The 25,265-nt window shown below is 48.5% G+C and overlaps 1 protein-coding gene and 1 long non-coding RNA gene across 3 annotated transcripts in view; one reads left to right on the top strand and one right to left on the bottom strand.

The window, feature by feature from the left end:
* The window catches only part of LOC126517558 (protein O-linked-mannose beta-1,2-N-acetylglucosaminyltransferase 1-like), a 294,129-nt gene that overhangs the window by 34,946 nt on the left and 233,918 nt on the right, over positions 1-25,265 (bottom strand). The window contains exons 1-2 of one of the 2 annotated variants that reach the window (XM_055064313.2): positions 15,721-15,991; positions 13,685-14,010 (exon numbers count right to left, since the gene is read on the bottom strand). In XM_055064313.2, coding sequence (XP_054920288.2) covers positions 13,685-13,819 — 135 coding nt within the window. In that variant the 5' untranslated portion in view covers positions 13,820-14,010; positions 15,721-15,991. Of the gene's footprint in view, positions 1-13,684; positions 14,011-15,720; positions 15,992-25,265 lie in introns of those variants that run through there. The other variant, XM_050167309.3, reaches the window with a different exon arrangement.
* On the top strand, positions 2,158-7,433 carry LOC140214194 (uncharacterized). The gene is made up of 2 exons (XR_011891111.1): positions 2,158-2,539; positions 5,731-7,433. It is a non-coding gene; the product is annotated as an uncharacterized lncRNA (long non-coding RNA).

Consider the following 25,265-nt stretch of genomic DNA (forward strand, 5'->3'; position numbering starts at 1 on the left):
GTGCCGCGCGGGATCCGTGGTGTGCAGCGTGCCAGTGGATGGGTGCGTGTTTGGGAAATTAGGGGATTTCGACCCATCCACAGATAATTTCCATAATACCTTTCTCCATAGTGTATTATTGCGATAGCAATTTTTGGACACCCTAAGCGAATTTTCGCCATCGCCCTGATGTTTGGTTTAAACCAAAGTCCAAGTGTGACAAAAATTATAGTGCCCCGTTGCATCCCACGTGCTGGGGTTAATTGCGAATGAAAGGGTGCGAGGGTGAGCCGAGAAGGATGGCAGCTTTATGCGCGCTGTCCACGTCCCGTGATCAAGCGCGCGCTAGGGTAGGAGAGCGCGCGACGTCTCTTGCCCGGCCGTGCCCGTGCATACGGCTGTCCGCGCGCAGCAGAGTGCATATACACGGCCCGCGCGTGCCACATTTTTTAAAAGTAATTTGCGGCCGGTGTAAAGGCCGCAAGCCGACGTGGCTGCTGGTTTCACGAGTGTTGGAAGTAGCGTTATTCAAGTTTCGGACGAAACTTAGAGAACAGTGACTTAAAACAGTGAATTCCTTAGAGGGGCCAAAATTTTGGGGCGCATGAGCGGCACGTATAGTAGAATGCAGTGTTCCATTGTAAAAAAATTTTTGATGTAACAAAGTAGAGTGCTGAGTGTTACGTCTTTGTTACATCAAGGTTCAACAAAAATTAAGCGCTGGAAATCAGCGCTGGGCGCATATGCAACTGGATCCACACTGAAAACATTTGAGAAAACATTTTTTAAAAAATACTCTGTACATTTGTATAAATCCCTACCTGCAGATATTCCTCTGGTTTAGCCTAATTATGTGCTGCCTACTTAACTTACTGACGCAGCACACGTATCATTCCGAAATTTGCTTTTAGAAAATGCACTGAGTTATTGAATTTCGCGAACAGAAAAAAAATTGCAACTTCCAATATAGCGTGCTTCCTAGGCTATTAAATAGCTACAATGTTCAAGGAACGTACTGTTTCCATCAGTGGCTTACTCATGCAGTAAGATGTACTGCTCCTACACATTGTAATAAAAAGCATATGCATCGACACATAGCAGCTGATATTCTTGCTTATTTTCTCATCACAGAGGTAGATGGGGCACATGAACCTATATGCTCACACAAATCAACGTGACCAACTACTGTGGAGACATGGCAACGAATTCTTTGTTTACCTTGTACACCACAAGTGCGAGGTTTGCGCATTCATTTGACTTCATGAAACCCTATTTATACTACAGGCTTTACGGCAATGCTTGCATGCAGTGCGGTGAAGCGCTCGACAAAACTGCACATATATTATATGGTTTGTTTGATATTAACTCGAGATGCAAACGTTTGTGCAGGCAGGCAAGCAATGTTTCCATTCACACAGCGCACCAAAAGAGCGTGGTATATGCATTGATCTGGTTTCATGACATCGTGCTTTTGCCACTAGCTTTACGGCAGTGCTTGTGTATAGTGCTGCGAAGCACGACGGAACTGCACATTATTATACGGTGTGCTCGAAATCTACTCGAGATGCAGACGTTTGTGCAGGCAGGAAACGAATGATTTAATTCACGTAGCACAACACGAGAGCGCGCTCTATGCAGTCCTTTCATTTAATAAAACTCTATTTCTGCCACAGGCTTCACAGCAATGCTTGTGTAGGGGGCTGTGAAGCTCGACGCAGCTGTAACAACATCCCACGGTACACCCGATTTTTACCGCGTTTGTTTTAAAGGGCCCCTCACAGGCTACATAACAAATTTTGGTTATACGCTGAAAGTTGTTACGTGCCCTCTAAGAAGTGTTCTACCGCAAGCATTTTTCAAATTGGTTCATTAACAGCAGAGAGAGAATTATTGAAGTGCCGCGAACACATGATTTCAGGAGGCAAGCGTCGCCGCCTATATAAACACTCTCTCGACTTTCCCCGTTTCGCCTGTGTAAGCGAATTTCCTTCACTGCGTTCTCCCATACCGGAGCCGAGGGGTCGCGCGGCGGGTATACCCTGCCGTCTTCTTTTTTTCACCGTCACCGGCACACTTCCGGTGACGGTGTCGTGCGAGCTGTTGCGCTTGTCTCGTTTCCTGTAGCGGACGATAATGCGCGCTCTACACGAGAACACGTGATTAGCGGTATAAGTCAGTGCCACAGCACTGAGGCAAACGCGAGGGGATGAAGGAGCATGATCGCAATGCTGGAACACAGTAGACAATGACGTATAGTTTCGTTCTCTGCGGGCGTGCAAACGTCGGAAAAAGGAGACGAAATGGAAATTCATATTGCTACAGTGCGAAGTAAAACAAAAGCACCCAGACATTCGGGTTGTATTTTTCATTATTTCTCTAAACTTTAATTAGTCCACTGAAGCAACGTACAGATTCAACAAATAACTGATGCTGCCTTGAATCTAAGTCACGTGTCACTCTGAATGACATCACAGCACAGCCTGTGCTCCTACGCAGCAGCAAAGTTATGGGCATTCATCTGCTTGCTGCTGCGATAACATTATCACACTTGAACTCAGAGGTACGATTTTTGTTGTGTGAGGTTATAGATAGCCAGTAGACTACTTGTCTGATGTTAAATGCTATGACCCACTGGCAATCCACGATGCACTCAATGAAAACGTTTTTATGCTGTGTGCGACGTGACTCTCCAGTGACCCACACGCAAGAATTCTCGCTCTTGTGTTGCCATCTGAGGTTTGAAATTGCAACTAACATATATTTTTATTGCATTGGACACGGGGTGGCTAGTTTGTTTCGGAGAGTCGAGTGACGGCGCATTTCTCAGTTGGGTTTCTTGCAAACTTTCGCCGCAGTTCTTGAAATACGTGCCGTTGGAATAAGTACCTGCATTTTTCTTGCTACTCCCAAACTTTTCAGCGTGTCTAATAGATAGATCCTCATGCCCCTTCCGGATGCAAAAAAAAAAAAAAAGCACAATGCAGAGGAAACAAATAAACTTAGTTTTGGGCCAGAAGAATGCACCAGCAACTTCGCGATCACCAGCGGATGAGTCAAGTGCTTCAGTGTCAGATGTTCAGCAGTGGACAGACAGTGAAATCAGTGACAACGATAGTGTTTACGAACCATCACAGACCTCAGCCAGCATGTCGAATGGAGAGTCAGACCTGACTGATGATTCTGAGGTGAATGATTCAGGATACGATGCTCTCATTTCCCTCAGCCCATCTCTAGAGAAATGGACACCGGCAACAACCACTTCGCCTAGTGTGACACCGCACTCTAGGCCGCCCACTATCATTCAGTTGCCATCTAGCCGTTATGCCCCATCTTTATGTTCACTGTTTATTACGGATGACATTTGGCAAATGATGGTCAATGAGACAAACAGGTTCACACAACAAGTGTTGAAGTCAACTACTCCTAAATCTAAATCACGGTTGAAAAATTGGACGGAAACCAATGCCCAAGAAATTAAAGCCTTTATTCGAATACTGATTTGTATTGGTCTCCTCTGTCTTCCTACTCCCAAATCTAAATCACGGTTGAAAAATTGGACGGAAACCAATGCCCAAGAAATTAAAGCATTTATTCGAATACTGATTTGTATTGGTCTCCTCTGTCTTCCTACTCCCAAATCTAAATCAAAGTTGAAAAATTGGATGGAAACCAATCTCCAACAAATGAAAGCATTTGTTGGAATACCAATTTGTATTAATCTTGTCCATCTTCCTATCTGAGTCACTACTGGGCAAAAAGTAACCTGTATGGTGTTGAACTCATTCGTCAAAATATGAGCCGTGGCCGCCTTTTCCCTACTTTTGAGGTTCCGGCATTTTGCGGACAATTAACTGGTTGCAGAGTTGCAGGATCATGTCTTTAAGATCCATCCTCTGGTAGAGAAATTGAACCAAAATTTTTGCCACTGTGCTTGAGCCGGGAAAGGAGGTTGTGATAGATGAAACAATAGTGCCATGGCGAGGCAGACTTTCGTTCTTACAGAGTCAGGCTGTTCAAGGCATGTACCAAAGACGGTTACAGGCTAAAGGTTGATGTATATGCCGGAAAGTGTGACTGAACAGTTGGCATCGGACATGCCGAAGATGTATGCTTGAAACTCCTGCAAAATTACAAGGAAGTTGTGTGCCCGCTGTACGTAGACAACTTCTACATGAGCTTGCCACTCACTCTTCGCCTTCTAAAGGAAGACACTTTCATTCGTGGCACAGTTCGCTCAGTGAGGAAAGGGCTGCCAAAAGATCTCACTGAAGTAAAGGTTGCAAATGGCAGTGCTACCGGACTTCAGTCCAAAAATGGAGTGAAGGCACTGAAGTGGATGGACAAGAGGCCTGTTCTGATACTCACATCTGTCGCCAAATATGAAGCAACTTTGGTGGACAGTGGGAAGAAAACAAGGGACGGCGCACCAATCATGAAACATCAGGCCGGTCTCGATTGCAATGCAGCAAAAAAGGGCGTCGACTATAGTGAACAAATGACGTTATACCACAACTGCCTTAGAAAAGGACTCAAGTGGTACAGAAAGGTAGCTGTTGAGTTGCTCATTGGAAGTGCCATCATAAATGCGTGGAACATTCGTAGCATGCTTGAAGGAAACGCTACGCCAATTACAAAATTTCAAGATGAACTAGCTGGCTCATTCACTGTTCGGCCCTCGTCAAAACAACATCGAAGAAACTCGTGGGAGGAATGTCCACATGCTAAGAAAAACTGGCACGTCAGCACACTCAGTGGCACTGCACTGGCTGCTATGCGGCCAACAGTACCAGCAGTAGCCCAAACACTACGGTGAGAGTGAGAAAAGTGACCACTTTCTGTGGATAATCCCCTGGCAAGCCATTCATCTGTTTGTTGTGCTTTAATTATAAGCACAAGTAACCTGAGAAGCAAGCTAGCTTCAACCGTAAAATGAGTAGGATGAAAACTTCAAAACATGGTTAATGTTCCTACTAAATTTTAGCCTTTCTCTAACCAATAAATATTTCTAACACAGGAACTGACTTCTTGTCTTTTCTAGTGGCAAGCACTTTGTAGTTCAACATGGTTTCTAGCATCTTGAATTCATTGAAGGGCTACAGAATGTATTAAAGAAAGATAAAAAGGCATAATGTTGTGCTGAACGTGATCAAGGCACATGTACAAGAAACTATAGTTATTTGTTCGATGAGGACAGTAATGTGCTTTAGCAAGTTAGAAATTTGTTACGAACTTGCCCACATTCACATCTTAACAGATTTAGCAATGTTTCCACTACGTAGAGAACCTTGATCTACAGTGCTTTTATCACCCTGAAGAAGGTTGGTGTTCCTATTATAAAATGTGTACTTAAAAAGCTCAATCTCTCAGGATTTTATGTTGTTTTACTTGACATAAGCTTACGAGGCTTACAGATTACGTGCTCATATCTCAACCTAAATACCCACTTCCTTTTCAATGATTTTCATTTCTGTAAAAGCTCAGTAAATTTCGTCAGACGAGAAGTGCAAATGCGTTTTTTATTCTTTCATACTTGGTGCTTGCTAGCCTGCTGCGATAGTGAAGTACAGCTTCAAGAGGAGAGCTGACTGAATAGTTTGCTTTTCTGTATGCATGCAGTATTACACTTGAATGCAAGCCTTTTTGAGCTTTGAAAATTTTTTAATGGTCTTGTTCTGTTGGGTTATTAACAGAAAATGTTGAAACCTTACTGTACATAAAATTTATTCTATAGCCTGTTTATTTTTACAATAGTGATTGTTCTACAAGTGATCAACATCAGCTAAACAAGGGAGGCCTCTGCCTGCAGCCAGTGTTTCAACAAGAGGACTAGTTGACAAAGATGAGTTTGTCACAACGTTGGCTCCAGCCCAAAACATTCCTTATTCGACTTGTATTTACATCTTCCTGTGAATCTGTTTGTTGCTCCAACTCCAATACACAAAGATGAGTGGAATGCATAAGCTTACTTGTAGAGCTGCTCAATGAACTGCTGCATAAGTTCAACTCAACTGCAACGTTTTGAACATCAGGACATGTGTAAGTGAAAATTAGTTTGTGATGGCCATGTGGGTCTGTTTTTCTGCCTGAATAATAGGGAGAGGAGAGCAAGATAATTGCTTTGAGAACTTTTAAGCAGAAAAAGCATGGTGGATGAGGAGCAGTGGCCGGGATAAAACATTTCAGGAGTTCAATGTAGTAAGGAAACAGGAGTAATATGATTAACTTTGCAAGAATATGAGACCATTATAACACTAGGGGAAACAGACTGGCCAATCACAATGAATTTTCAAATATTGTAACTGATCTAGAACACCTTGCACGGCTGCTGTAATTAGGAAAAAAAATGTAGCACTGTCTTAAAAAGACAGCTTTTTTGTTTGTTTACTCTGCTATGCCACTGTACACATTATTACTTGGAACAGATAGTCACCATATGTCTGGAGGTTTTAGATCACCTTCTTGGTGTGCTCCCAATATATGAACAGTTCAAAAACATTAACATTGTTGCTTGGTTTATTGCCCAAATAGACCGGCACGTAACGACTGACTAAGGAAGCAGGCGTGTGAATATGCGCACCCTGTATCCAATCAACCCCTATATCAATCAATTTTGTACAATTAGACCTCCATATATTGAACTTTAATGTAACAAACCGTTTCACTTTGCAGAACTTATTTGGGGTGCATATAGAAACCTTCAATTTATTGAATTCTGTTTATCTGCAATTTAAATTTAATGAAATATTCTTCTAAAATTTAAATGAGGATATGTGTTGCATTTGAACTGTAAATTCTATGGACGTACAAGCGCTTTTCGGGAGTAAAGCTTCACGATTTCCTTCCCTAGTTTATTCGACTTAAGGACAAATTCTGCAGCAAAGTTATAAAACGACCACAGGCGATAAGCAGCTGAATGCGAGGTATCTGGTACAGACCGACGGCGGAAAACATACAAATCACAACAGCACACATTCAGGCGAGTATGTAAACAGGCGAACTAAGCAGGGAACAAAAACAATACAGCACTGCTTTTATAGGTCCCGAATGATCAGAGTTTTGTCAAAGTTGGTGCAAGCACACATCCGCAAATAAAACTGGCTCCCTCTGTGCATTGCCCAATACTTCAAGAGCTGACGCCTACACGACCACCAGGGGAGGTTATAGCACTTGTTTCTGCTCTGATCATATAGTCATTCTTTCTCTATGGTATAGTGTTCGAATGATGTCGCGACAACGCAAGTACATCAAATAGGGGCGACGACCTTCCACAACTCCAGAACATCACAGTCATAGGCAAAGACCGTTTGCACATGTACTAACCAGCCAAACAAGCTAACCACGGCAGCGAAGACCACTTAAATCGAAGATACAACGCAGAAACACGTCGAAAAGGTTTCACCATAGAGAAAGGTTACAACACCCTGTTTCACAGACGCTCACAAGAAATGTCCAAAGCATGTACATACAAAGCGCACTACCGCCGCCTTTTAAAAATCCAACGGGAGCCAAGTTAAATCAGCTATAGTTGGCTATTTGGGTGAACGCAGCGAGGGCGTTACAGCAACCCGGTGAACGCAACGCACCCGTTCGAACCACCGGGTACGCGCAACGCCGGCCGCAAAATAAACGTCGTTTTCAAAACAAGAGAACAAAAAAAACGACACTCGGGTCCGAGACGAACGGCCGCAACTCGAGGGAGCGGAAGGGGGAGGAGGAAGGGACGCACGTAGGCAAATAGGGGGCGAGCAGGCGAAACGCGACACGAAACGAGAAAGGCATAGGCGAGGGAAGAAGAGGGAGAGGGCCTGTACCAACACGGCGACTACGGAACGGAACAGCAGTTCGCGCCCCGCCGACAACCCAGCCGCGTAGCGCTCACGAGATGCTGCAAGTTGGAGGTGGGAGAGCGGGCAACGTAACCGCACACGCCGGCCTCGGGTTTCGCGATTCTTCCGAGAGGACTAGGGAGGCCTCAACTCCCCTCAACGTCCCCTCCTCCCCCACCTTTTTTTTTGCTTTACTTCGCGATACACGCGCACTTTCGCTCACGACCTGTTCCCCCGCGACCTCCTCGAGCGCGCGTCTAACCACGACTGGAGAAAAAAAAAAAAAATCGTCGGGCTGGAAAACAAGGTGTCGCGTTACTCCCATTTCGCACTGCTTCCTCGTCTTCCTCGCTCGTAGCGAGATGGCATGTGTACACAATCTTTGAGCGTGCTCTTTCTCTCTCTCTCTCTCTTTGTTAGATAAAAGGAAGAAATAATGAAATAAAGAAAGGACGCCTGGGGATGATGTGTCGCCCTGACATTGGTTACTTACACCTCTGCCGCAGCCGTGACGGTCTAAAAAAAAGAAAACAAAAGCTCGACGCCCTACTTAGTCCACTAATTAATTGGGTTTTTCATTACTCGTCCGCAGGAGCCTCGCTTCAATTTCCCCGGAGCGTCGAAGTTTTAGAAAAAAAAATAATTTTTTCTAAAGGCCCTTCCTATACAAGAGTGAAATTCGCTGGAATATTAAAAAAAATATGGGAAGCGACAAACACATGTGGCGAGAACGTGACCCAGCCATGGATAGTACCCCTAATTCCAGAAGAAAACAGCGCTGCAGACCAGCCACTCCGGTGACTTTCCCTTTTTTTTTTTTTTTTGTCGTCCAAGCGGAATAATGGATTAAGCGCTTTCAAGGGCGCCCTGCAAATTCATGTACACTGACCGATACGACTTACTGAGTCGAAAGACAAAAAAAAAATATTTGCGCCGTGGTACTAAATTATCCCTCTACAATACCAAAAAAAAAGAGAAAAAGTTACCGCAGAAGTCATTTCACGACACCGCATCAATGCGATCAGCATCCAAGCAATAACGCAACGACCAATGTCACCGCTGAAACACGTCACGTGTCATGCCACGTCATGTACAACTCATCAGCCGCGTAAACTGCAGCCGGGTTCCTCTCGCGTCCTTCCATCTGGTGCACGCTGTGCCATCTGGCGGCGTGCGCCCAATGTTTCCGTGCTTGAGCCACTGAGCCACCGCGCCGTGTATCAATCAATCACTGTAAAGCTTTGTTGGTGCACTGTCAATAAGATGCGAACAAAAATATTAGCTTTTCGAGCAAGTATACGGGGTGACAATCTTGAGTTTTTCGAAAGAAGCCCGCTAATAAACGCCAAATTGCCGCGCTACTGGCCGCTCGAGGCATTCGCGGGCTACTTTCACGCTCAGAAAAACATTTATGTATAGCACGTATTGAACAACAGAAAGCTGTATAGGGAGTTTTTCATGCTGCTCCACAATTTTCTGAATTATACTTGTCATGTCACTATAATATTGAGAAGTTTAATGAATTAAGGTTAATTATGTAGTTAGGCCTAATGCAGAATAATAAACGAAGTATCTCCAAGCGACGGCAAACAACATTAGCTTGGTTCTGTCCAGCTACGTGGGATTTGCATATTTTTAAATCATGGTGCATGATAGTCGGGACAACCTGTGTATTACACTATTGTGCCTGTGCATAGTGTTCACAGTGGTAATTTTTAAACAAACGGTTGAAGTGAAAAAATACGGATAAAGCAGCCGCCGCTGGTGCTTTAACGCGCTTGATTTCCTATTGTAAGGATTTGCATAAATAAAGCTAAAACATGAATTAACAGCCGCGCACGTCCGCGCCAACAATGATGCAGTAAGCTTTTAGCCGCAATAAAATTTTGAGTGAAAAGGTGGCAACTCAAGAGGCAACTCAAAAGAAACCTCAAATGATGCGGGTAACAGAAAACTTTGGTAATAACAATCTAGGGGGGGGGGGGGGATAGGAGGTGTAGGCTTTGGTGTCGCCGGGGGGGGGGGGGGGGCTTCCCCCCCCGGCGATGGAGGCCACTCCCACTATTCCGCAAAATATGATGAACTTTAACACAGTGTACAAGAATACGAAAGACAGAACAACCAAATCTGCGCAATCTGCGGGGAGAAAAAGAAATACGAAGGGAAAAACGACCCGAGCGCAGATGAAAATTAACCTCGAAAAGGTCACGGGGGGTCCGGAAGGAAGGAAGGAACGGGTGAAGGACGCGGGCGTGTACATGTAGTTAGTGTTTCCTCGCGTTCGCTGTGGTCGTTTTATACACGTTTTGACATTTAGTCATTTTTTGCAAGCCACGCGTGCGCGCTCAACACAACGCGCCTCAGCGCATTCAATCACTGCAGGGTAAACGAGCCGGGACGCATGGAACGGATAGAGGATGATCTTATCACATAACTCCCCTCCTTTCCTTCTTCTTCTTCTTCTTCCTTTATTTTTTGTCTGTCAAGCTCGCGCTTGTTTCATTTCAACCAATTTCTTGTCGACTCTCTCTCTCTCTCTCTCTCTCTCTCTCTCTCTCTCTCACACACACACACACACACACACACACACACACACACACACACACACACACACACACACACACACACACACACACACACACACACACACACACACACACACACACAATCTGAGGGTTAACTTTCCACTCAGCTTTCTTTTTTCTTTTTTTGCCGAGGTTTGGTTATCTTTCTTGTTCGTTGCAGCGGCCGCTGATATATAGAGCGCCACGCGATGGCGGATTCCAGCCCCGGTTTGCCGAATTCCGACGAGAGATTGCGTGCGTGCTTGACTCGAGCTAGAGCTCCGTGCAAGGCACATAGCGCCTGCACACAAGTGTAACTCAGTATGCTCTGTACCTGTAGGCGCCACATAACTCGCAATGTGGCAGCCAGTTCGTGGGTGATTTGCCCACTACTTACGCTGCCAAATAATAATAATAATGATCAATCAATTAATTGTTATTTCACGTGCCCAGGAACAACCCTAAGGTCCAAGTGCTTGCGCAGCGGTAAAAAAAAAATTAAGACACGTTTACAGAGGGAAAGATGTAGTAATAATTGCAGGCTCTCCCTTTGAAAGGCTCTCCTGACATGACATGCCTGCAGGTGAGGTTGCCGGCTGTTCTCGAATGACGACACGAGGGATGCGCGTGTTTCCGAACGGGTATTAAACGGTGCCCGACTCGGTCTGGACAAACTTAATATGAGACGCTTCACTTAAATTGTGGCGACAATGTTTTACTGCAGCTGTACCTACTCTACGCGTAGGGTACAGCTACAGTAAAACATTATCGCCGCAATTTAAGCGAAGCGTCTCATACTAAGAAAGTTACTGACGATTACAAGGTATACCCTCCTCCATAACCGTGCATTTTCTCCTCAACTCCTTCGCCGAGTGATCGGGGCTAAGCTCCGCCTTCACTGGCTGTACGCCACGATGCGACGTCGTGTCGACTATACTTTCGGTTGTCTTGGAGCCAGCGCCCGAAGCCGCTCCAACCTCTCCGCTAGCCGCCTGAACGTCGACCCTCCGCGACAGCTATCCAAGCAGCGCTAGTCGCGAGCGCCCTGTCGCAGCGCGCCCAGCGTGTCCGGTATTCCGCTAATCGCAGGCGAGCTGGACGTTTCGACGGATGGGCGGAGGCGTTAACTAAAACCCCTCGAACCGTAGTATTACCGCAGTGGTGAAGGGGTTTTAGCGTAAGCGTGATCGGCCTAAGCAGCCTGCACGGTGCAGCCACCTGGTGGCGCAGAGCTTAACCAGCCAAACATGGAGCTACTACTGCAGTAAGCAAGTGTAAAACATTTGCAAAAGCAACGTGTTCACGATTACCCTCCTGCCGGAAGTCTACACTAGCAGCAAAGTATAATACACTTGGTTAATGCTATGTTAGCTCTCGGGTTGTCTGGTTTAGCTCTGTACCAGCTGGGGTGGGGGTATTTTGTAAGAGTCCACTTAGTGGACTGTTCATTGCGGCCGCTGCTGATTGGGTATCTGTACGAGCGAGGAGGAGACGAGCGGATCCAGCCAATCAGAAGTGGTCGAAATGGACAGTCCACTAGAGGGACTCCTACAGAATACCTCCCCAGCTGGCTTGCACCGTGCAGGCCGTTCACGTTAGCGCCTCCGCTATTATTGCTATTATTGGAGTGACCAAGTACATATATATATATATATATATATATATATATATATATATATATATATATATATATATATATATATATATATATGCGCTCCATCGCAAGTCGTTCGCAGCACTGTGGAAGCTGTATGACTCCTTAGCCAATTGCAAGACCGAATGAACCTCGGTATGTGTTCACCCGCGCCACGTCTCCTGCTAAGCGGCTTCTGAATTCCTTTGCTGAATGCGCAAAGTCACGTCACGTGTCGCTGTAACGTATCATGTGCCGAGCAAAAAAACTGCCGACGATTATGCGTTACTTCCTAACGCGAAATGTGAGCGCAGATCTTCAACTGTTTCGGCTAAACCGTCCGAAAGCCTCGGACAATCCGTCCCGCGCGGAACATTTCGCACCATGGCCGCCGCAAACGGGGCGTAGCTTGGCGCAACTGCCTCGCTTATCGGGAGGTCGCTGGAGGCAGCGCGTATAGGCGCATAAAACGTTGCGCGGCGAAGAGATAAGCCGAGACCACACGTACGCTTGCGGACGCGCGCCTAGCACCTGCCGCGCCACGCGAGTAATGGCGGTTTGCATCCGCAAAGACGCGCGACAGCGCGCCCTAACTGGGCTCACTCACAGACGCCTTGGCAGGCGCCGCTTCGTACTTTGTTATCGACAGTATTTCAAAATGCTTCAATATCGATAAACGAAATTGTTATATTCTTATAGCTGTTGGATCAAGGCGAAAAGGAAGGAAGAAGCACTTTCTTGCATGATATAAATCTGCTTCACTGAGAGTTGAACGTTCCGCGCCGTAGCTGCGTAGCAAGGCGCGCCGACGCGAGGAAACCAGAGGCGCGATAACAGAGAGGAGCTGTTGCCCGAGACCACGCCGCGTTTCGACGCATACGAGCCATGCCGCACCGTCTGCGCATGCGTGGGCGCGTGAACGCGAGCTTGCGCGCGTCCGCAAGCGTATGTGTGGTCTGGGCAGCGACTGACTGACGCCGCTGACGCTGATAGCGAGTCAACTGAAGGTGGCTCTACGATTGTGCTTGGGAAGTGCGCACCGTGATCCGCTGATACCGAGCCGGCGCTTCGGCAACCGGAGAACACACCGCGCGCGGTCGCCGCCACGGAGGGAGGGGTACACGCTGAGGCGAACGGCGGCGGCTATGCGTTTCGGCTTGGGCAGCAGCAGATTATCGAGATCAGGCGCCACCGAGCCGGCGCTCTGATTGCCGCCGCACATGGGTGGCATTCGGGGAGGAGTGAAGAGGACAAAGCTCGCGCAGTGCGCGAGAGATGGCAGGAGCGCGCGCAGCTAGAGCAGCGCGCTGGCCCCGGCTACGGAGCTGGTTACGGCGAGGGACGACGGCGTGGCTCGACGGCGACGCGAAACGCAGGAACGGGCGCCAAAGAGCTGCGCTCTAAAAGAGAACTCTCCAATCCTGCCATTGGTCAGACAGTTACGTCCGGAACCATATTCCGATGCGCAAGCATGCTCCCTTTGTACGCCTCGTACTTTCGGCAGCGCTGCAAACGACTTGTGAGACGGAAGTATAGAAAGCTACGAAGGCAAGGTGTCGAACCCTCACGCCTTTCTCACTCGGAGCTGTCGGTCCAAACCACTCGACCACGAAATGCGCGGAGCGATACGCGACCGACGGCAGAACTCGTTGCGTATAGTTTCCACGACGGCGCGTGCTCACCTGGCAGGTCCTGGCGAGGAACCGCCTGTGCCGCACGTGCCTCACGTAGAGGCCGGCTCGCAGCAGCGTGGCCCCGGCGAGCCCCGTGCCGCCGGGGCCCGGGCCGGCCGCCGAGGAGGACTGGGCCGCGGCCATGGCGGTGCGGCTGGCGGACGAGGCTCGGCCGCCGCTCAGGCCGCAGCAGTCGCGGCGGCGGCGACCCGCGGCCCGGCGGGGCGGCGCCGGCACCCTCCGCTCGGCGGCCGTGCTGCTGCTGGTGCTGCGGCTACCACCCTCGGGGCCACGCGCGCCATCCGAGGGGCGAGTCACGAGACGCCGTCGTCACCCTGCGTGTGAGAGGGACGCGGCACTTGTAGCGACTTATAAGGCGTATAAGGTGCCCGACGAGTTGGTGCCACGTAATCAGTCGGTCGGTTAGTCAATTTCGGCTAACCGGAGCCCTGCCAGAGAGAACGACAGGGCACTGGTTGGTAATAGTCCCGATGGTACATGATCAATCAATCCATACACCGTTACCCTGCGAGCGAAAACGACGGAGCACTTGCAACGCATTAAGGCGCAAGTGCTGGGCGAGTTGGTGCACGATCGGTCAATCAATAAATCGCTCAACTAGCCGGATCACTGCTAGAGAAAACGGCAGGGCACAGTTGACAAATTAAGGCCTTAAAGGTACGTGATCAGTCAATCTGTACACCGGAGCCCTGCTAGAGACAACAACAAATTGCGGATATATAAGTGCTGTGCGGTTTGGCACATGGCCGATCAATCAAACCGAGGAGACTTGCGGTAGAGAACGACAGCTCTTGTGGAAACAATTATTACTTCAGTGCTGGGCCAGATGGCACATGAGCACAAAAGCAGCACTGGGCCGGGCTACGAGAGACACCGTGTACTCGAGGGATCAGGATTAATTTTGGGCGTCTGGAGTTGTTTAACGTGCAACTAAGTTTAAGTAAACGAGCGTTCTCGCATTTCGTGCCCCTCGAAATGCGGCCGGTAAACAAACCTGGGACCTCGTGCTCAGCTACGTAATCACCGCGGCGGGTCAATCAATCAATCAATCGATCAATGAATCAATCAATCAATCAATCAATCAATCAATCAATCAATCAATCAATCAATCAACACCTTTTTACAGCATTAGAAGAAATTCATACGTGCATATTCGGATGTATATCGTGAATGACTAATCAGCGCGGTCCATGACTAGAAATACCACCTAAACTGAGTAATAAATGCCAAACTATAACCATACACAATTACCAAGCGTTAACAAAATACTTGCACAACATAAACTACATAATAACAAGCAATAAAATATCAATTAGGACGAAAATTAGCAAGAGAAACACTGATAAAGGACAGGGAGTACACGCGAAGGTTGCTGGACAAACAAATGAACTTTATACCCGAAACGAGCAAGGTTCAGCTGTTACTCCAGCAATCGTCCATTGTACCTTCCTTGTCTGTTGCGTATGCGTCTTGTTTCGCTGATTTGAACACAGCAACCGAGGTCGCAGGCTTTAGTTGTAGTCGGCTGCTCAAGTCGCGGGAAGGTTACAGAGGGCGCAATCTGACTGCGTACACGCAATAACTCAAGCTCTGCTTGGGTCTCCCCGGGGTTCAAGCGGCTTGCTTGCGCAAGCGGAATGTTCCGTTAGCGTCCCCTAATGTACAAACTGAAGCGACCAAAGCACACAAACACACCAATGACGAATAACGGAACATGTACCGCATGTCCCAGCTAACGTTAGTTAGCCAATCTGTTCAACGAAAGAAAAAATAGAAAACACCGCTCCAACATACAATTCTAGGACCTACGATGTTCGAACACGGTGACTAGTCTTCGCCAGGACACATGCACAACTGCTCTCGATGAAACGTCAACTCCAGCCTCAGACATTTACTGTTCAACAGCTGTTGACTTTCGCGGATATGTCACACAATCGAAACGTGTCAGAGCTTTCACTCCAAACAATTAGAAATAAAAGACAGAAAGAAGTGCCCACTCCCTTCGGATGCCTCGATCCCCTTACCGCAAATCTTCGCTCGCGGGCCTTGCTCTCACAGTTGGAGGGGGTTCGGGACGAACGCGGGGCGAAGTGGAGCCAAGCTCACACGGGGGGCTTCACAGCAGAGCACATATTCCAAGGGCTCCCTCGCGCGACGATCCGCTTCGAACGGATCCCGTAATGACCGGTCATCCACCAAGTGTGGACGCATCGCCCGCTCCCGAACAGCGCAGTACTACGGCACAACGGCTTCGCGTACGCGCGCGCGACGTACTACTATACTACCGCTGCTGCTACTACCAAGGACACGACTGCATGGTGCTCGCGGACGAAACCGCGCTTTCCCGGCCGAACAGCAAGGAAGAGCTCCGCTACCCTTGAACGGCCTTCGCCGGTCGCGAGGCAAACTGCCGCGGGCAGAGGGAGAGGAGATAACAAAGAAGGAAAAAAAAATGTAAGTGACAATGGCATAGAGGAGTGGGCGGAAGAAGGGGGTGGGCGGGAGAGGGCAGTTCGGTGGTCTACCGGCGCCCAGGCCCGCCAGCGTCCAAACAGAACGCGCCACCGGGCAGGTAAAAAAGCGTGCCCGCGCCCTGCTGCCCACCTCCGCGCGCGCGGACCCGCTCTCAGAAGCCGGCATGCCCGCAGCGTTGCGCTCCTTCAAAAACGCAAGCGGGCTTCCCCGTCTTTCTTTCTTCCTTTCTTTCTTCCTTTCTTTCTTTCTTTCTTTCTTTCTCGCTGGACCGGACCGCGAGGCCCCGCAGTGCAGAGTGAAAGACACCGCTACTATTCACGGCGTCCTTCTCAACGGCGGCAGCACCCGCTTACACAGGAGAAAGTGTTTGGGGCGCTTTTCTGAAAGTTGAAAGAGCCAACCCGGGCGCCGACTGTACGCGCACCCAATACCAAAGGTATGCGGATAAGGGGAGGGGGAGGAGAAGGGGGTGGTCTGAGAAAAAAAAAAAAATCGAAGTTTCATCGATGCCTCAGCACTTAACCTGAAACTAAAGATTGCAGTTAAGACTTGGAACAGTAAACATCTCGGTTAATTCTAGGAAATTCGTTCTTTCTTTCGTTTATTCTTTTTTTCTTGTTCGCACAGCCCTTGGTCCATATACTTTTGATCGTACACATAGAATGGAATGTGGGTTTGCACGGCATTCTGTAGTTGGGTAAGGTGGGCGGCGGGGGTGGGATGAAGCGGGGGGCGCAAAGAGATTTCTCCCTACATACGGTAGCGGAATAAGATTCCTGAAAAAAAAAATGCAGCGATAATAAGGTACCGAGGACCCGCGGAACGCATCGCTAGCGTGCGCGCTAACACGGGGAGTCGCGTTAGCTCTTCTCAATACGCTGCGCGCCCCAATGAAATCGTGAACTATTACACTTGCAGCAATGAAAGGCAACTCATCTGATATATAGCTGCCATTATAAAAGAGTTTTAGCTAAGCGTTTACAGCGCGGCTTCGCCTAGACAGGTTTATCCTATAACTTGCACATAACCGGGGAACACCAGTGCGCGCGCATGCGCAGAACGTTCACGCCAGAAGAGAAAGGTAGAACACTGGAGCGTGCGGAGCATTCACTGTTGGCTTGGCTGTCGCGCTTGGCTTCCGCGTCGTCCCGCAGCAAAGCTGGCTGCGCGTCGCTCGCTTATCTGGGAGCTCGCTTATCAGAAGCAGGGGGTGGGAGAAGAAAAGAGAGAGAGAGGGACGTTAACCCCCAAAGCGTCTGGCTGGCTTCCTTTGTCGCTGAGCGGCGAGTTCGCGCAGGCCCGGGGTCTGATACAGCATGGCAGACGGACGAGCAAGCCGCGGAACGAGCTTCAAAACGTCACGACGTCCTGCCTCCCACGTGACCACCCTTCTGCGTCACGAAGGCCAGGTGACTTCGTTGTGACGTCTCATACTACTCAAGTTCTTTGATTCAAACAACGTTTCAGTGTTGCTTTTTTTTGTACGAATGCACTCTTCGTGAGCAGAAATAAAGGTTAAGATTGGCTCCATTTCTCATCGATGCGGGACTTGGTTTACGCTTTACGGTGTTTAAGCGAAAACACCGCTGTCTACGCCGCGTACTCTCTCTCTCTCTCTCTCTCTCTCATTTCTCGCCACTCGAGTCGCAAGAAAAAGGAGCGCGGTTCGGAACAGATCTTCATCTCTCTCTTCCTCCCTCTCTCTCTCCTCCACGCGCTCGTGGCTTCATCAGCGGTCGACCTGTGCGCCCCGGACGCGCGCCTGCGTGGTTGCGAAATGTTCGCCGCACGTCTTCGAACCAGAGAGATGTGCACGTATGTACGCGTGGGCGGGCGGGAGGGAGGGGTATACGGAGGCATGCGGTAGCGCAAGGAGGAAAATATATATATATATATATATATATATATATATATATATATATATATATGTATGAACAAAAGGAAAACATTAACGAAAAATAACAAAAAACGAAGAGAAACGCTGAGAGGCGAAGCCAGGACAACAAACTCGCACTGCCCCGTCTTTCTTGCCTAGGCTTCAGAGCGTGGCGTACACGCCCTCTTAAAGCCCCTCGGCGCCTGGCGCGCGTTACCAGGTTGTGCGTAGGTCGAGGGACGAGCAGCGAGCCGTTCTCAGATGAATATGAAGAGAAACGCTCGTTAGAGCAAGCAAAAAAGAATATTAGACAACCGGATACGAGGCCCGAAAACCCGCCTAGAATCGACAGAGTAAAGAGAGAGAGATTCCGTGCGTGCGGAGGAATTAACACACCGTTAATTCGAAATGCAGGAGAGAGCGAAGGCGGGGTTGGAGAGGAGGTGGGGGCGGTGGGAGACTATAAGGCGAGGTCGGAAATCGCAACAATACTCTCTCTCTCTCGTTACAGCACATTTGTTTTCTTATTGTTTGAGGATGAGAGCTAGCCTCTCTCTGTTGTAACTTAAGAACAAAAGCGCCGCTAGGACCAATAACTTAAAAGCAAGCAGCAGAATACACTATTAAATATACATACATGTTCTACATAACGGAGAAAATACAACTGCAACATTCAGATACAGCCATATGTCTTGAAATGATAAACTATTGCGCTTAAAGAAAGGAAAGCACACATCCACCTACCCCCCCCCCGCCCCCTCGCCGCCACATATACACACACACACATACTCTCTCTCTCTCTACGTCTTTCTGTCGTGTTCGATCACCAGTGGAATTCAATCAGAAAGTGCAGAGAAGGGCGGTGACCGATTAAGCTGCACCCGCCTTTACAATCTCGCCAGCGATATACAATAAAACGTCCAACTACAAGCCAGTATATATCCGCCCCCGAGCCGCCCGAACGCGAGCATTTATATCGTGCTTGCGGCAGCGGCGCAAGCCGCACGGGCCGCGGATTCCGTCGCAGTTTCGTGATTACCGAGGTGGGGAGGTGGGGCGGGGGGTCAGCGCAGAAGTAAATGAAACCGTTCGTGCGAGGAACACACAAGCAGCGGGGATATACGCGGACGAGAGGAGAGAACAACTCCGGCAACACCGCAGCGGCGGACGCGCCCGGACTCACGGTCACGGACATACGCGCAGCAAGGCACGCCCCCGCGATTAATGATCCGTCGCGGAGCGCCCCGCACGTATACAGACTACATACGCGTGTCGCACTGCCCCGCGAGGTTGCGTAATGTTACGCGACTCCCGTGGAGCGAGGACAGCGGCGCGTGACGGCGACGCAGGGGGATGGCGGGAAAACGGGAGCCGGCCGTTTGTCATACACCGGGGCCACGCCGCCGCAACGTTATATGTGGACACGTCCTCTCTTTTTCTCTCTCTCTTTTTTTCTTGTCTCCCTTACTGGCAGCCGGTATTGAAATTTAAGCTATATACTGACCACGCGTGCGTGTAAGTGGTCACGGCGCGTATGGCTAAAACGTGAGCGCGACCACTTGGCGCGCACATTTGCATGTAGCCGCGAGAGAGAGAGAGAGAGAGAGAGAGAGAGAGAGAGACAGACAGACAGACAGACAGACAATCTATCTATCTATCTATCTATCTATCTATCTATCTATCTATCTATCTATCTATCTATCTATCTATCTATCTATCTATCTATTTGATGAATCCTCGGGAGGTTTGCGTGGCAGCATGCAAATGATGCTGCCATTCCTAGATGCGAATGTCGAGAACCCGAAATGACACGCACAGTGCACGACACAGACACCCAATATATGCAAAACACACCGCAGCACGCAACGTACGCACTAGAGTATACCTCCTTTGAGACGCGTCTCTTTCCCTGCGTGGGACGCGCAGGCGGCGCTAGTGCATGAGACCATGCGCGTGCGTAAATGGTCACACACGTATTTGTATACGTACACTAAACTTATTGCTCACAACAGTTTCTTTTCCTTATTGGATATACTTGCTTGTCGGCTAGAGGCACAGGTCAAGGCAAGATGGATCTTTATGCGTGCATAAAAACGCTAGGTCGTATTGTATGGCTTAGCCAATGAAAAGTCCGGAAAAAGCGTATAATGGCACCGCCAAGGGCTAGAAATAACGAATTTTCCACTGCATTTGGCTGCATGCCAATACTACGGATACGCGCGACAATATACAATAACTGAAAAGTATGTATCCACTCGAAATCGTTCACTGGCACATGCCAACGTCACGACTGCACAACCGGGATAGTCAGCGTCGGCCCCAATGGTGTTCCACTGCAGCGTTGTTTGCGGAATCCCAACGTAGGACCAACATTCCTGCCAGTTTCCGCCGACATCGGGCGAAGTCTGGCTCAATGCTGGCGTGGGCTTGGACCAAGTACGCATCGTAGCTCAAGGCCTCATACAGTATGCGATATATATTTACCGCACACATTAGGCCGGTTCTTTCCAGTCGACAATTCGCAATGATTTTTGATGTGCGCAGACAGTTACTGCTCTCGTGCGTTTAGGTGAAAAAAAAAAGAAGGTGATTGCTCGAAAATTTAGAACGATAAAAGAGTAACAAAAAATGCCACAAGATACGGGTGAACACGCAAAGCATGAATATTAGACAAAAATTTGAAGGACGCTCAGGCTTCGCCTTTAAGAGTGGAACGCGATTGCGTTCAAAGACCCGGCCCTTACTGCTTTTCACGCTTCCCGGAAACTGCAGCTTATGTAACCGTAACGCTTACCGGAAAACGCTGGCTGCGAGCGCTATGCACGAAGGCGAGCTTTCTAGTAGAAACGCGGCCTCTTGCGTGGCTCCATCACACGTTATTGTTTCGCACTTTTAGTACTTCAGTCTGAGAAGAGCTAGCATAAAGGACATGCGCTGTCGGTGTTCTTTTTTTTTTTAATTACCTTTGTTTGTGGGCTGCCGTTCTCAATATTCCGAGGAATAACTTTGTAAATTATGAAAGACAAGGCATGACCAACTTTGGTTGCAGAGAAGTGGTCGGGTATGCGTGGTTCGGAATTCTTTTATTGCCGAAGCGACGTCCAACATGTAAAAGGAGAATTCGTTTTTTTTTTCGGCAGCCACTACACCAAACTTGACCAGGTTGGTAACATTTAAAAGAAAGACTTAAAACTAGTGACTGTTGGTTTCGAATTTTTACTGAAAGTTGGCAAAAATAGTAAATTTTCAGAAAACGAAACTATGAAGTATACAACTCTAACTCATCAATGAGAAATTATATCACAGTTCTGTGAATTGCATATCATAGTACATCTAAAGCGGACAAAATTACACATGAATCTCATGTGTTACAATGTTACGCGTGAATCTAAAAATTTTAGTAATATGTAAATACAGATTCTGAAGACCCATTGTACACAACGTAAGATATTCACGTAAGATATAAAATGACGTATAAAATTTGTCGGCTTTCTATGATCTAGTGGACACCGCTTACAGAACCGCGATATCTGTTTTTGATGCAGAGCTATTAATTTGTAAACTTCGCGCTTCTATGTTTTTTCAAACCTCCGAATTAATAAAAGATCCCTTTAACAAAATTCTGGCCCTAAATCGAAATTCCGCTTCGAACAGTCACTAGAACTTAACTTTCTTTCTCAAATGCAACAAATTCCATCAAAATCGGTCACGGGGTTATCTCAGAAAAACGTTTTTGCGTTTTACCCGTATTTGAATAGGCCGCGTCGGAGTTGGGGCCCGAGCTAAAGCTTCCTCTTAACCCTATCGCGTTAAAAATCCGTGTGCTAGTGCTACTCGTCATGGCCCACGTGTAGCCAAACGATGGCACGGTCCAGAGTTTCCTCTACTATAACGAACTCGCAACGCCACGGCAGGGCCAACGCTCCCGAAGTCGCCAAACAGTTCCTTTGAAGGCGCCGCAGCAGCCGAGGTTGAGAGCCGCGGAAACAGGGGGAATCCTTTCTTTCTCCAACGCCTCCGAGCAAAACGCGCGAAAGAAAAAAAAAAGATAGAAAGGAAAGGAAGAAAAAAAGAAAACGGCGCCGAGCGAATTGGGGGAAGCCAGAGATGCTCGGAAGCCGCGGCGCAGTTGTACGGGCCGACGACGGTTTGCTGCCGACGCCGGCAACACAAAGGAGCCGGGATCTGGGAGCTGCACGCGCACACGCACACAAACACACAGCGCTCACGCTTTCACTGCTCTCGCGCCACACACGCTGCTGTTGGCGAGCGAGCTAGCACGCGCGCGAGCGCTTATCGCGTTACGGACGGCGACGCCGAGACCGAGCGAACATGCCCGCCTCCTCGGCGCAGAAAGAAGCTGCAGCTACCTCGGGCAGAAGACGGCTCCGACGAAGCAGTCTGGCGCACGGGTGGTCGACACGGGGGGAGTTGGGGGGAGAAGGGGGAGGGGGGGGGCGAATTCTGGATCCCGTCGCCGCGTGCGAGAGAGACGGACCGTGGGTCCAGCGAGCAATGACTGCCCGGAGGCGATAACGAGTTGGGCAGCCGTGGCGGCAGTAATAGTAGTAGTAGTGGTAGCGTTGCCACCATCGTCGTATTATCCGGGGCGGAAGCGAGCGGCCGAGCGATGTGGCGGGATGTGTGTGTGTGAGTGCGTGTGTGTGAGCGTGTGTGTGTGCGTGCGTGTGTGCAACACACACTGAAGCCGTCGTCGAAGAAATGGGCGAATACTAGAGGAAAAGGAGAAATAAAAAAAATACAAATAACGAAGTTTATGTCGCTTCATCCCTTGCTTCCTCGTCTCTGATACGACGCGCTTGTGCCGACTGCCCCCCCCCCCCCCCTCGCCCCCAAAAGGCTACCTACAGCTCGACGAGACGTGAGTTTCGGGAACGCGCGGATCAACTATAATAGGAGCACGCGGCAATAGAACTGCGAACTGAGCAACTTGTTATTACATGTCTGCGGGAAGGCTGCAGAGAGAGAGATAGAAGAAGAGACAGAGAGGTTAATCAGCGAGACGATATCCCCGGTTGGCTACCTTGTGCAGGAAAAAAGAAAGAAGAAAAGGTACACAATAGATTAGAGAAGAGATAGAAACTATACGAGTGACTCAGACTCTGTGAGCGCTATCACCGAGACAGTATGTCAAGGCGCCAGCCACACAGAGCTGGTCGCACAATCCGGAAGACGAAACAATGCGCGCCTGTGTTTGTGTGCGGGCGGGAGCGAGAGACTGACCGAGGCAATAAACTGAATTACGGCTCAGTTAAGCATTTTTCTCATCACCGGACGTCAGGCACTAAGCTGCGCTTTACTGAGTGCGCAGTAGACGCCGACTAACAAAAGAAGAGGATTCTCTCGCCTCACGTGGCATCCAAGCGCGCACGTGCAATTTGCCCTGTCGTAAATCCAGCCTGCCGCGAAACGAAAGTGCCCCGTGAGAAACATCCTGGTGCACGCTTCAGAGCACGTGAATAACGCGGGCTTCTTTCTGACTAAGAAGTCTCCACGATGAAGCACGGCTCTCCTTTCGCATATCTTTCGTGACAGACTATAGCGGCACTATAGGCGGCAGCACAAGCTAACGTCCGTTTCTCGATTCGGAATAAACAGTCGAACCCGGTTATGACGAACAGGCTTATGCGGAAGCAAAATACAGTTCGATATATCAGGTATACTCAGTAAACCTAAACTCGCCAACGACGAACTTAGGCAAACTTTTGCGATGCATTCATCATATAAGGATTTGTTACTTCCGCACGGAAAATAAGCAAGAGATTAATTTGTTGAGTACGAAACTGCGCGTAGCAGGCACTAATTTTTTGCCTGTGCCTTGAAATGTTCCTCAATGTGATTGAGATTGGCGTTCTTCATATGCGCGAGAAAGGGTAGACATTAAAAATAATAAATTCCGGCATTGTTTTTTTTAATTCGCCTGCATCGCCACGTGGCCTAATTTCAAAATGAAACTGCATATCAGCGTATAAACTTGTTTCGCGCAGATACTGCAGAAGTGGCTTATAGAACGTGTTCACCGTCAGACACCATTCATAGTCTTCAGGTTGGTCTGAAGTTCAGTGAGGTTTTACGCGCCAAAATCACCATCTGGTTACGAGGCACGCCCTATAGCGAGGGACTGCGGGTTAATTTTTGACCAGCTGGGGTTTTTTAACGCGCATCTAAGCGTAACTATAGCACGGGCACGTTTTTTACATTTTACGCCGGTCAAAATGCGGCTGCCTGTGGTAGAGATCGAACCAGCGACCTCGAGTTCGATCAGCAGCGCGAAATGTGTACAGCTGCTCCAGTCCACTTATCTTTGTGGCTTTATCGCACCGGCATGTAGCGGACGCCTCGAGTTCGATATAGCAAATGTCGATTTCGTTATACGGGACTTATCAGGCGTCGCGTGTTCGATGTAGAAGATCATTCGCTTTATCCGGGTTCGTATTATTCGGGTTCATTTGTAGTGCGGTACGGTAATACACGGCTTCGAGACGCGTACCGCACCCCGTATGGTACCGGTTACGGTGTGCCAGGGCCGCTTGCGAGACGCCTTTCGCTTGTGGGTGAAGTTATCTATAAGCGCGGAAAATAACCCCTTCAGTCACGAATTATGACTGACTGGTGATAAATGTGTGAAATTTATAGAATTTTATGCCAAGGTGCTGGAGACTCTATAGAGAAAGCAGGTCAACGTGGTAGAATGATTGTTAGTGCATTTTATAGCGAGTCATCACGACTACGGAGTAAATAAATATTTATTTATTGTACACTCATAGAAATAATCGAATCACCCGCTCAAATTACGCGCGCAGGTACTGGCTGCAAGCATTAGCAGAAAGGAAAAGAAAGAAAACGTTCTTTCAGGATCTCTATCGAGATGTCCCACGTCAAGCGGCCCGTCAAACGCGGTATAATGCCTGGTAGATGCAAAGCGGTCGTCTGAAGCGATACATTTCACTAAAAAATGGCGGCACTTTAGGTAAGCAGAATGCTCGTTAGAATTCAGCTCAAAAAAAAGAAAGAGGAAACACGATTACAGGGAGGGGCCGACATAGATACAGGACGAGCGCACAAAATATTTCGCTTGAGCTGCCACGTGGCGTAACTTCAAAAATGCTCAATTTATATGCCCTATTTAAATGCTCAATTTAGAATATAAAATTTATACCATAAGCTTATAACGTTTACGGTCTGTTTCTTGCTGCC

Source organism: Dermacentor andersoni, chromosome 11 (assembly GCF_023375885.2).
Source record: "Dermacentor andersoni chromosome 11, qqDerAnde1_hic_scaffold, whole genome shotgun sequence".
Lineage (NCBI taxonomy): Eukaryota > Metazoa > Arthropoda > Arachnida > Ixodida > Ixodidae > Dermacentor > Dermacentor andersoni.